General features: G+C 47.2%; 1 protein-coding gene across 3 annotated transcripts in view; it reads right to left on the reverse strand.

Annotated features, from left to right (window-relative positions):
• The window catches only part of RALY (RALY heterogeneous nuclear ribonucleoprotein), a 118,139-nt gene that overhangs the window by 41,127 nt on the left and 63,187 nt on the right, over positions 1-13,825 (reverse strand). Inside the window, exon 3 of one of the 3 annotated variants that reach the window (XM_057432362.1) lies at positions 450-592. The exons of the other annotated variants lie outside the window; for them this stretch is intronic. Coding sequence (XP_057288345.1) covers positions 450-545 — 96 coding nt within the window. The 5' untranslated portion in view covers positions 546-592. The remainder of the gene's footprint in view (positions 1-449; positions 593-13,825) is intronic. 3 annotated transcript variants of the gene reach the window in all.

Here is a 13,825-nt window from a genome sequence, read left to right on the forward strand (position 1 = left end):
CCAAGATCTAGGAAATGACTATTGAAATAGAGATCCAGATCTCCATTCAGATCATACAACAAAGACTTAGACACCACCTGAGTCTAAATCAGACCATTTGGAAAGCTCACAGTGATCTGAATGCTGAAATTTTTCCTTATGTTTTGAATCTGTTTCCCTTCAGTTATTCCAGAAACCAGCTGGATCTTAAGTCTGTTTGGTTCCTCCTGGAGAAAGCAAAGAACCAAACAGACCATGCTAGGTGGGGAGAGAGGAGCTCCTGCTGCAAAAGCTCTTTAATGTTTTGCCTTTCCCCATGACTAGGAACAAAACCTGCACCTATGTTGAGCACTATGTTCTTTTGCCACATTCACCCGAAGTGACTTGCCCAAGCCCTCATGATCTAGCTGTGGACGAGGAGAGGACAGTGCACAAACAGCCCCTTTCATTTTGAAACCTCAATCCCATACCCGGGTCTGCCATGTGAAGTGACACAATGCTGAACATCCTTTCCCAGCCTGCTTGTGCAACACGGTTGCAGATCCATCTCTGCCATCCCATGTCATCTCCCAGTTCCCTCCACAAGCCGAAATCCCATGATGAATTTGGACTCCTGATCAATTTAAAAACATATCTTTGAGTTGTTTGCATTGGCCTTCTGCCACTTGAGGGTGAATTTCCAATACTCAGAAATACACTACTGATCTTTTGCAAGTGAAGATGTTCACAACTGATATTCCTGTAAGAACTGAGGTTATAAGAAATTAAGACTAGAGGCCCATGGCAGAACCGCAAGGGCTGGCAAACCCTGCAAGAGACTGAGGCTGCAGCATGACACTTCCCTTTGCATAACTTACCCTACAATCATTTATTCATAAAATAAACATTGCTTCTAGCAGAACTTTATTATTAAAAAGTTCCCCTCCAAAACACACGATTCTCATAATTCTAATAAAAATATGAAAATATGGATGAAAAGACAAGAAACAGAAACCTACCAGAAATCCAAGCAGCAAGACCTGTGGATCAGATGCTTTACTGATGCAAGCTGATGGACCTCTGGTGACTTGAGCTGTGTCATGACAATTCACACTGGCAGAAAACTCGGGGCACAGCTATTGTATAAGGTTAGGACTGGCCTGGCAGCAGATTTCCAGTGTAAGCTGAACTCAGCACAGACGTACTTCCATCAGTAAAGAAGCGTATTGGACGCTTTCCAAAAAGTGGAGTCTTATGATCTTGGAGATCAAAATTTAATCATATTTGAAAGAAAAGAGATAAATGAAAGGGATCTTAAGAGTTCATAGCAAAGGTGAGGCAAGCCCTGGGTCCTGGAACCACACATCTCAGAAACCTGCCGCATGTGCAGGCTACTGGGCTTGCTGTGTGTGAATGCACACCTGCCTTGGGTCTCGGGGGCCAGGGGTCAAGACAGCAAGTTTCTAATATGAAAAGATGTTAAGTAGACAAGATGCAGAGAGGAACCCTTTTGTCAGGCAACAGCAGGGAAACCCCATGCCCCAGGGTTTTAGGGTTCTCTCCTCCTGCCTTTACCAGCCGGCATTTACACACTGCATCCTGAGGTCTCTGCCAAATGCATTATGGAAGTAAGGAGTCTTGCGGGGCGATGCTGGTGGTGACAGCACCTCCAGTGTGGTGGAGCACTCACTGGTGATGTCCCTCCACACTGCTCCTGCTCCTCACACAGTGCAAGCCTGGCTGGTGCCCAACAAGGAAAACCAAATATCCTCACTTCAGGAGAAACACGGCCATGAGGACTTTAAAGGCCTGAGCAAGCACTTCACTGTCATACCCCTACATGGGCTGCAGGTCAGCCAAAGGGAATAAGAAGCCCCACTTTCCCCATAGCTCCCCAGTGGTTTGCCAGACCATTCCCTTCCTGAGCCAGACAGTTCTGGCTCTCCTTAGAGCTCTCCCCATTGCCTGTGATGTATGACATCTGGGAACTCTCATATGTGCAGTGGGCAGGCTCATTTATACAGTGTTTGAAAAATAGATGGTGTATGAAGTGCAATTTGGTGTTGTAGAAGAGTTCTGTCCCCCTTGGGGTGTCAGGGCATTTGATTAAAACCCTTTTATGGGAAATCAATATTTTACTCATTATAACTTTCATTCTCAGACCTAAAAACTACTGTGATGGACTTGTAAGATACTGCACTACATGCATGCACACCCGGGTCTGTGCGTTAGGGGAGTAATCCCTTAGCATTTATTTTTCTTTCATAAGCACACATGGAGGTAAATAAGCAGTGAGAGGGTTAGTGACAGGCTGCTGCGGGGATGCATCATTTACTGCTGGATTAAAGGTTCCCACTTAGAAACACTGGGCCAGACCACTCCATGGTCCTAGCCAAGGTGTGAAGAAGTATCTTGGATAAAACTCTTCCAAGGCTAAACCAGCCTAAATCTGTGAACTACACCTAAGGGCAGTGGCTAACACAGAGACTAGAGAGATGCTCAGCTGAATGAAACAAATACAGCCCTGACTTCAGATTCATGACACACAGCTGACTTTTGATTCTGCCTCTGAACCCCTGGAGGCCCTGGTGAGTCCCTTGGCAGCTCTGCACTTTGGTTTTCCCTTCTGTACAATGGGCTGAAGACACTGTCCTCCTATGGGGTAACACCTGCAGCCAGACTAACCTCAGCTGCTGGAGAAGGAATGGGATTGCCAATGGGAATTTGTCACAGAGACTGTTATCAGCCAGTCCCTGGCTCTGCCCAAGAGTGGTTACAGGACTGGAGGCAGCATGGCACAAACCGTAATCACCACCCCTACAAAAACCCAGCAGCTGCAGAAACGAAACAAGCAGCAATAGTAATAACAAAATAATATTTAATAACCCCTTCCCAAAGCAGCACTGATTTATTTCTCTAAAGGGTTGTTTTGCCTCCTACAACCTGATCCGTTACCACTGAAACCATAGCAACAGCCCGGATTGTACCACTACACATGAGGATGCACAGCCACCGTCACCTGCACCTGCACCAGCACCAGCACCCTGCCTGGATGTGAGAAAGAGAAAAGATGTTCAACCCTACAGCTTGCACCACCTCACATGATATATGGGCTGTGTGGTACAGGCTCCATGGGCTGCTGGTCCCAGTGCCACACGGTACAAGGTGCTGCATGTGGCAGGATATGTTTGCTGGGACCATTGTTCTGACGCTGAATCCAGGAGGAAAAATCAAAGCTAGCAGTGACAGCAGTGACAGTATTTTCTAGTACAAACTGGGGCCAGAAGAGACTCTCTCCATAGAATCCCAGACTGGTTTGTGTTGGAAGGGACCTTAAAGCTCCTCCAGCTCCAACCCCTGCCACGGGCAGGGACACCTTCCACTAGAGCAGCTTGCTCCAAGCCCCTGTGTCCAACCTGCCCTTGAACACTGCCAGGGATGGGGCAGCCACAGCTTCTCTGGGCACCCTGTGCCAGCGCCTCAGCCCCCTCACAGGGAAGAGCTTCTGCCTAAGAGCTCATCTCAGTCTCCCCTCTGGCAGGTTAAAGCCATTCCCCTTGGCCTGTCCCTACAGGCCCTTGTCCCAAGCCCCTCTCCAGCTTTCCTGCAGCCCCTTTAGGCACTGGAGCTGCTCTCAGGTCTCCCCTTCAGGAGCCTTCTCTTCTCCAGGCTGACCCAGCCCAGCTCTCTCAGCCTGGCTCCAGAGCAGAGCTGCTCCAGCCCTTGGAGCATCTCCATGGCCCTTCTCTTAACCAGAGAACTGGAGCAGGTATGAATCTAATTATGATAAAATCGATTTCCTTTCTGATCAGCACTGAGAAGGAGGCAGATACATGTGTCCAGCACTGCTATCTTAAAACAAAAGTACAATTAAAAGCACCACATTCCAGTTCAGTGCTGGGTGTTTTTTACAGTGTTTTTGGTTTTGGGAGCCAGAATAAGGGATGTGAGGGCACAAGGGACGTGATGCACAAGGACAGGACAGGTCCTTTCTTACAGGGCTGAGTGATCCCCAGTTCAATCCAGATCTGTGCTCCTTACTCTGTACCACTCCTCCCTCATACATCTCCACTACAGGCTGACTGTGCTGCAAAGATCAGAGTAAAAACTGCTTAAAGCAGTTCAGGTTCTCAACCCACCAGCAGAAACAGTAGCATGTGACAAAAGGATGAACCCCTCAACAAGATGAAAGGAACAAAGTGACCGGAGATGGCAGAATGAAGGGACACAGAGTCACAGCATCATTCTGTTTTGTTATACTTTTCTTTCAACATCCAAATGAAAGCACTGCCTATTTCCTGCTTGCTCCCTGGAGGTTAGGAAGTGGGAAGGAGACGTTTGCAAGCATTTCACAACTATCCTGTTGTTTATTCTTGGGAAAATGTCAGATGTTCAAATATGTTGGAGGGGTTTGTGCACAAGCCACACACAGATAATTACACTGCTCTGTAGTGGGAGGAGTGGATTTGAGAAATGGCTACAGTTAGGGAAAATCTAAGTGGTTTGGGATTCCTACAGGATGACTGGGATCAGATGACGGGATTTTTGAAGCGGACCGAGCTGGCAACAGACTCCATCCCAGTGAAAACAGGCTGGCAGAGCCCACATCAGTGTCAGCATCAGCCTGATTCCGATCTGATTCTGCCCTGCGCTATCTTCAATGGCTCCTCGGATGAATCAGTCACACTCGTGCAAAGCCAAAATATGAATTAATTTGTCTGGGTAAAGAGAAGAGATCAAAACAAATCAGGCATCACTGTTCTGAGGGAGAGCAAACGACTCCCCCAGACACATTCCTCAGGTCAATCCCATCTCCATGTCCATGTCCTCGAGAAGATACCTTTCTAACACTGGATTGCCAGGGAGCAGCTCTGCCCTTCACCAGCCCCATGGTTCAGCATGTGTCTTGTGGGGCAATGACCAGGTTTAAACCGCAAGGCAGCATCTGCTGACCCCCTCGGTGGCTGCACGGGGACATGGACCCTGGGGCTTGTGGCAGAGCAGCTCAGCAGTCCCCCACATCTCTGTGGTTGGGAGCGCTGCAATGCAAGAAGCTGCTAAGCCATCGCCTATGGCAGTGCTCCTCTGCAGGGCAGGGGCTACAGAACATGTCCTGCATGGGCCCATTTTGGCTGATGTGCTTTTTGGGCCCATGTGGCTGATGCTGGCTAAAGACGTCCTCTTTCAGCAATGCTCAAGGAACAGGTATATCCATCTATCTAATGTCTCCCTCAGACATTAGAATAAATCCCTGGTACCTCCTGACTCTGCATATGACAATCTGGACCTGATCAACAGTTCACACTCTCCCCTAATGATTTTAGGATTTGCCACTGAGGGATTGTCATCATTTTGAGAAGCTTAGGAGCGGAGGGGAGCCCTGCTGCTTCCCAGCGAGGCAGGATTTAGAGGCAGGGGAGGGGAAGGAAACCTTTGGCAATTTATGCACTTCTTGCTACAAAAAAGTGTAATTTTCTATTTACTGACCTGGTTTCCAGCCTCATGTCTGTACGTGCACTCGCAGACACCCAGCTTGAGGACTAACAGCAAGCAGACAGGGGGTTGGAACTAGATGATCTTAAGGTCCTTTCCAACCCAAACCATTCCATGATTTTATGATTTTAAAGGTATTAAGATTTAAACCAGACCCCTCTCCTGTATACCCCAGTAAAACACACCTATTGAGGTCCCCATGGCATTTGGGGCCAGACACATCATGGTGACACCTGCATGTGCATTGAGGAGCTGAAAGCATCTTTCACAACAGGGCAGCTCCCACAAGTGATAGGGGGAGATCAAGAACAGTCACATGTAGGAAATCCAACATATGGCTTGAAGCAAACACACATCCAACCCCATCCTCTTTCACACATCCTTGTTCCCGGGGCTGTGCAGGATGCTCCCCTGCCTCTACAACGTGCTTCTTGGTGAGTCACGGCACAGTCAGGGCAGGCAGAGCTGCTGCAGGGCATGGTGAGATCTTCTGTATGCCTGGGAAGGTGGGAGTGTTGACCCACTCCTGCACTGGAGGGTGAGCAGATGCTGGGGGCTGTGTCCCTCCAGGGGCTGGGTTGGTTTCCCTCGACCACCTCTCATTGTCATCGCTATGATATGTTGAACACAGTGGCTCCCATAGGACCATGGCTGGAGAGGGGTGGGGAGGGGGAAAACCTCATGTCAAGGATGAAATCCGGACCAGAGAACCTGCCCCTGGCAAATCGGAAAGCTGCTCCTGGTACTGCATCTTAGGCAAATTCCTACAAGCTTAATAAAAAATCATTGGCTGGGAAGAGTAAACCTCCAACAAGGTCTTAAGAGACCCTCTTGGGAAAGACCATAACATCATCACAATCCTTCTTAGACATCAGAGAGGTTACAAGGAAGAGTAGGAGGTTCTGAACAATTCTGTTGTATAAAACCTTTCAGCCTGAGTTTTTTTACACGAGAAAATCCATGTCTCAGGCAGACATTTCCTCCTGCACAGACTCTCTGGTGCCTGGCAGTGTGCAAGGTCTGAATCGCTTCCTACCATTAGGACAGTCACATATCATACCCATTTAGACCTGCTGATATCTAGGGAGAGTTCAGCTCATGCTGAAACCTGGACACAGTTCATGAACTGAGATCAAAAGCTGCTCTGCATGAACTCTGGTAGCACCAACTGCTTGTGAAACGCCAGGTTCTGCCCTGCACTCACAGAAGTCAATCAACTGTTACATTAACTTCAGTGGAGCAGGATTTGTCCCTAATGAAACACCAGGATGATTTCATGTCTTGTTATTCACCCTCTGGAAAACACTGCCAGGTGGCAATGCTCAGTTAAAAAAATCACTACATCTGTATTACTAACGGATTTACAAACCCTTCTATATTCAGGAGGAGTGAACACAGCAGGTACATATTTTAGCCACCTTCTCCAAAATGCCTTGTAATGTCAGAGTTAGTGCAGCAGCATGATTTGAGGTTAAACATTACATCCCGAGACATACAGGTAGTTTGACTAGAGGCAATGACAGTTATTGAAAGTCGAGGGTATTGCACAACCACATACAGTCTGACATCACTTGTTCAAGAAGACAACCCACCACCAAGGCCAGGTTGGACAGGGCTTCAATCAACCTTCTCTAGTGGAAGATGTCCCTGCCCGCAGCAGGGGATGGGAACTGGCTGAGCTTTAAGGTCCCTTCCAACCCAAACCGGTCTGTGAGTCCATGATTTAAGCTGGCTACATAAGAAAATGCTTCCCTACATGAGGGCCATATTAGAGGGTTTGTTGGCTGAAGCCATACCCTGCTGTGCTGTGAATACCCTGTAATTTAATGTATACATTCAAAATTTGATTTAAACCATCACTCAAAGTTTGATTAAAAAAACCCCATCTAAATATTTCTTAATCTGGGGTTTACTGCTATAGATTATGTTTCATTTGTAAAAAACATTTTAAAGCTATGAAATTCCACAGAAGATGGAATTCCACCAATGCACAAAAGAAGATTCCAAAATGATTGTTTCTAATTGGGAAACTTATGAAATTCCTGAGAGGTGCTTAGCAGCTGCGGCAAACAGAGCTAATAAACACCTTCCACTCCTACACTCAGTGCCATGTACTTTGGAATGGATATACATTCCCAGCAATGTTAAATTACGTTTGTTAGAAAGATCATTAAATTTCTTTTGATTAAGTGTCAGGAATAAACTGTAGATGAATGATCGAGTTTTTTAATGAGTTCAAAGTCCATGAAATAATTTACTTCCCTGGGTCAATTATAATTTCAAAGCAAAATTCCTATGGGACTAATTTATTGGGAGTGTAAAGAGGCTTTCGTTCGGCAGCTCCATACGCTGCCTGACCCTGTCTGTGTTTGCTTAGCTGTGATTTCGCTTACTCAGATAAGGTGCTGAATGCCCCAGCAGAAAGCTCTGAGGAGCAGCTTTCTCTTTCTGGCTTATAATAGATATTTTGATGCTATCACTTACAACTGAAAAAAGATAAATGTCCTGCACAATGAACTCTTCCAACCCATTTCTGAAACGATTCAGTGATTTTTGCAGGCACATTGTGTAGATAGAGAAGTTCAATGTAGTCTGGGTAAAAAGTGCTCTTTGCCGGAAAGTGAAGGTATGAGATCCCTGCTGGAGAACCTACAGAAAGCGGTCTTACCAACACAGGTCACAAATGTGCCTTTCACAGTGCAATACGGTATTGCATTGCATGAAGGAAGCGCTGGAAACAAAACATAGAGCACCTGCCCATGTTCTAGTCCCAGGCATTGCTGTGCAAGCCAAATAGTCACAGCAAGAATGATCAGAGAAGATGGCCACAGCACCAGGATCCACATGTACATCGAAACCCATCCATTGGGTTTCAATGGGAACTCGCAGCGGCTTCACCCACCCCACTCAGGGGCTCTTTCCAAAGTTCCCCTGTACCCCACACATGCTCACTTCATGTATTTCTCAAACTGACGTTTTCCAAGGCTTTGCATCCAGAAAATGCACCATTCAACTGGCTTATTACCCAAAACACAGGCATTTTTGAAAATCTGTCCATAGAGCGTTCACTAAAATCACAACTCCTGAAACCCCAAAAGTGAGCATATTGATTAACTCCAATTTATAAATACGGATCAACACATGTTCACGATTCTACTGCAACGATGCCATTTACTTAACACAGCTCACTGAACATCCACATGGCAATGATGAAATCCAAGCTCTTCTGCTCTGGGCTGGATGCAAACTACACTTCCCATTAGTGTGCGATGCTGGGGACTGTTGGATGGAGCCAAGCTGGGATTCTGAGATCATATTCTTCAGTCCAATAGCAGGAGCTGAGAAAGGAGCTGGTTGAGCAAAGTGAAACGTTTGAATATGACTGAACTTTTCATCTCCTTCTCTGTGAGCTAACAGATCTGCAGAAAGCAAATCACAAGTTTCATGCCCTCATGCTCTTGTATGCTTCCATCTCCACTGGACAGGGTGATTTTGGTAACTAATCACAAATGACTTACCTACACACTCAGATTTCTTTGTGGATCAAGGATTTCAAACCGGTGCTCACCAGGGAAGAAAGGATAACAGGTGTCAGGTTTTGGGTGCACAGAGCAGAGGCCTAATGTGATCCATGTGAAATACTGCACTCCTCAACATGAAGAAGGGAGAGTTGCAAGGCGCTGATCCAGGAAATCAGTTAATTATTTGCTTAAATCCAAGCACACGAGCAGCCTTATTACATGCAACAGGACACCCCTCCAGCTTAAGTGTTTTGCTGGACCGGCTCCTTAATATAAACTATAAAGCCAGGGACTCTGTGCAGAATACAGAGGGATTTTGAGTAAATTCTTCTGTCAGGGAAGGAGGGAGGGAGAAACAGAGCCTTTATTTAATGCCTTCCTTGGTTTACAATTTATATTCCAAAAAGCTGCGAGCCATAGCCTTAACTAAGTAAGGAGATTTGCATTGCCCATGGTGTTCTCCCGCGTCAGCCCACCGTGCCGCATTGACATGAAATCTAAAGAGGAATCAACCTTGTCTCATCTTTTCAGTCAAAAACTAAAAAACACGAAGGATTGTGCTTGCTCAAAGGATGGACAAGACTGTGTGATCGAGGCTTTCCAATCGATTTTGGATGCCCCAAAGGGTCCAGCAGAAAGCTGGTCCTTGAGCTGCTGCCTCCCAGGAGTAACCCCTGCAGCCTACCGAGCGCATCCAGGGGAGCAGAAGCACCTCCATTCCACTGTGAACCTCACCTGGAGCTACACAAAGCACATGGGAAAGATGTTGCACATGTAAAGATGGGGTTTTGCACAATTTGGAGGTGCTGAATTTGCCCAGCAGGCAGGATGGTAAAGGGGAATTATCTCAGTCTACCAGCAACTCCCCAGCTATCTCTTCCCCAGCCTTCCCCATATGAATTAAATCTTCAACAGACAGACCTGACTTCCCAGCTGTATGCTTGTAATGATCAAAATAACTACTGATCTCTCCCTCAGCCTGCACAGCAGCACAGATTTCAGCTGTGGTAGTGACCTGGTAATCACCAGCCATCAGCAAAGCTGTGAACACAGCACAGACCCAGCAGACTCAGCCCCAAACACATGGGCCAAAGCCCATGTGCACAGCCCAGCAAACTGAGAGCCTCAACAAACCCCATGTCAAATAACCCCACAGATTTCCCAAAGATTAAGTTATGGAGACTAGAACTTGAAAACATCCCAAACCAGTAGAGCTCAAGGCATCCCAAAGACCAGCAAAGGTGGCGGGTGCGTTACAGCACAGTACCAATGGCTTCTTCTGCCTTGGTGGGGTGGTAGGGCAGGGATGCGCCATATCCAGCCCTCTCCACTGGGATGAGGCATTGGCTGTGCTGGAAACTAGCAGCATTACAGCTTCCACAAGATGGCAACTTCCTCCTGCATGTTTCCACCACTGCTGTCTTTGGGGTTTGTTATCAGCAGCCAGTTTATAGGAGGTTTGTGCTGCTGCCTCCTTCGAACAGGCTGTTGCTGTGAGGGCTACGCACTAAAATGGAAAAGAAGCCCTGCACATAAATACTATCATGTTTCACCAAATTCTGTTGCTCTGAGCTCATCTGTCTGCCAGTCCTTCATTCATCCCAAGCCACTTTCTACATCATCTACCTCCATTAGCTCATCCTTTCCAAAGTGCTGGACTGGTGCGTGTCCCCACAATGCTGCAGCACCGGGGATCCTGCCCCACTGCCCCACACGCTGGGACCAGCAGCCCAGTGGCAGAGCAGGCTCTTGGGGACGTTGAGAGCAGAGTGTGGGGATCTGCATTCAGGGCCTCATTGGCAGCTATTTAACATTTCCTGGACCTCAATTCCCATCCATAAATGGAGCTAGTGCAGCTATGTCCCGCCGGTCCACTGCTAATTCATTAACCAGTTATGACTGTATGCCCCTGCCACCTCTTTGAGGGACACCAGATCTTACCTTGAAAAGTCTTGTACAAAGTGAGCAGCAAAACCACATCAGGGGCTTATCCCTCTTACTTTACTTTGGACACAGTTCTGTGCACACTTGTACTTTACAACACATTTGCATCACTGTCCCTTCTAACGCGCTCTAAAACGTGGAGATGGGCAGAGATGAACAGATAATAAAAATGCCACATTTGCATGGAGTAGTGGCATTTTTCACCTCTAAATTGAATCTTTCTGCCTATGCTCACAGGTGCACAGGGCCACTCAGACAGGGAGATGTGCAGTCTTATCAATCCTGTGCCTATAAACACGTGAGAAGTATCCATCAGGAGCAAAGACAGTGAAGACTGATGGATGCTGATTAGACCAAGAAGCTAAAAGAAAACCCCTCTCACAAGTGAGCAAGGCCATTAGCTGTGACTGAGAGGCAAGACTAAGCTTCAGGATTATCCCACTTAAAGCTTTTGAAGAAAATTCAATTAAATTACAGTCTACCTTGATTGCTGCCTTTGTCAGGACAAAATGGGCAAGCCAAGGAAGGTCCACCTGGGGCAACTAAGTGAAGCAAGCTGGTATGAGCTGGGGGGAGGAGACAGACAGAAGGAAAAAGGCTGTGTGTCAAGGGACTGGCGACAGGAGATGTGCAACCTAGAGCAGGTACTGGAGCAGCTAGAACATACCAGTTGCAAGAGACAATCTAAAGAAAGGAACTGAGATCGACAAGGAGAGCCTAGAAAAACAGACCTTAAAAATCATTCCTTTCAAAACTGAGTGTGAGACAGGCTTAGCACTAAGCAGTCCCCAGCAAGATGAGCAGTACAACCTGACCTGGCAATCTGCAGGCAGATTCCAGATTGATTTGAGCAGCACTGGGAAGCAGAAAGCTGGAGTCAGTGCCTGCAGCTGCCCCTGAAATGGCACTTGCTTCAGGTGTTGCCACAGATACCAAAGCTGGGTGATGGGTCAGTGTGTTGCTGGCATGTCGCTGATGGAAATGGGGGGGGGGGGCAACAAACCCACCTCCAAACATCTCACTGAGATTCATTGCCTTGGAGGTCTCCAATCGCACAGCCTTGCTCTCTCTTGGGAGCTCTGCACCATGCCCTTCCAACACAGCACCCGTTTCTCTCCAGCCCAAACCATGCAGTCAGTAAAGTTCATGTTGGGAGTATTCCTCTGCCTCCTCCTCACAGCCTGGCAGTGCAGGTTCAGCACAGAGCACAGACCTTCTGTCCTTCACTCCCCTCCATATCTCCAATCAGCTCTTCTGGCTTGGCTGGCTTCATTCTGTGGTTGATGCAGCAGCAATGCAGGGTAGAGGAGCAGCATATGCCAGTGAACCATGGTGCTCGCTTTTGTCTGTCCAGGGTCCTTGCTACACACCCTGTGACTGCCTGGACAAAGGAGCACCAGTGCATGATCCACGGGGTCAGGTTCATCATGCCGTAAGCACCTGCCTCCCACCTAGAAACCTGTGTATTCTCTGGGAGACTGGCTCTAAATATCTCCATGTCAGACAAAAATACTGAAGCCTATATTGCAGTTATGAAAAGCAAGTTGGCATCTGACAGTGGGCTCCTTGTTTGTTATATAAATACCTGAACAACTGCACAGTACTTGAAAACCACCCCAAACCACCAAAAAAACCCAATGCTTGAGCATTCAAACCAAAGTTCTTGCTGGTCACTAATGCTGCCTGCTAAATGGAGAGGTAGTCTTTATTAACCACCAACTGCAGCAGAAACTCATGTGACAACAGTGCCCAAGAGCTAACATAAATCTTAGAGACTCTCTCCAGTCACCACAGTAGAAACATGAGGGTTTTCCAGCAATCTGTGATGCCTGTTTAATAGCAAGGATGAAGGACATTGAGAAAAGAGATTGGCTTGGCGTGGCTTGAACTACACTGAGCAGATCACCTTAGCTTAGAAAAGCTGTAGTCAATACCCGAGTCTTCAGATTTAGACTTTCAATCAAGTGCCCAGTTAAGAGAGCCGGGTTCTGGAATTCAATAAGTCACTCAACACAGAGCTGAAGTGTTTCAGGTATCTGAGCTTTTAAATATCATGAGAGAGTGATAAAATGAAAGTGAAGACTATGCAAACAGAACCCCTCCTGGGGTCCACTGTAAGGTTTGCTGAAAAGAAATGAGGATGCACCACCTCTGGAATGGTTCTGAGATGGTGACAGAAGGATTTATTAAAGGGTTTGATCCTCAGTGGCTGAAGAGTCACACAGTTTCTTTGATTTCAAGAGGATATCCCAGATTTCCATCTGCTATGATGACTGCACTATGACGTACTGCATCCTCCAGTCCACTTCCCCTGGGTGTCTTCACCAGCAGAAAAAGGCTCCTCTTGGATGAATCAGGTTGGAGGAGCTGGAAGGTGACCAAAAGCCATTGTGGCAGCTTTGAGGAAGTTTCAGAAAATCTGGGTCACTTTGGGTCTCTCCTTTTCTCCCCTGCACAGTCTGATGGGAGGATCAGAAAACAAAATGCCCCAGTAGAGCTGGAGGTGCCCTTGGTCCTCAGTGATGGTGGCCTTGGGTGCGTCACTGCACAGGGAGTCTCGTGGTTCCAGCTTGGTAGATACACATTAGGGATGGCACTGCCCAATCTGAACCCACATTTGTGAGCACAGCGTGTCCTCTGACCAGCCAAGGGAAAGAAGCAGGAGCAAGGCTAGGAGAAATGAACTTCAGATCAACATAAACACCAGTGTGCACTTGCATTTAGCCTGATCCTGAGCTGGCCTTTCCAAGAGTGGTTAAAGAGACATTGCTGGGGAGCTTGGTGGGGCACCACACCAGAAAGGAGATGTTGTATCTGTCTTGGCTTTGCCATGTGAAAAAGGTCTGATACGAACTGGTGATTCTGATATGAACTCATGCTGATTTAGTTTAAGAACATCCCAGTTCAAA

The sequence above is a fragment of the Pezoporus wallicus genome, unplaced genomic scaffold (assembly GCF_028554395.1).
Source record: "Pezoporus wallicus isolate ANWC-B61680 ecotype Strahan unplaced genomic scaffold, APGP_CSIRO_Pwel_v1 contig_8090, whole genome shotgun sequence".
Lineage (NCBI taxonomy): Eukaryota > Metazoa > Chordata > Aves > Psittaciformes > Psittacidae > Pezoporus > Pezoporus wallicus.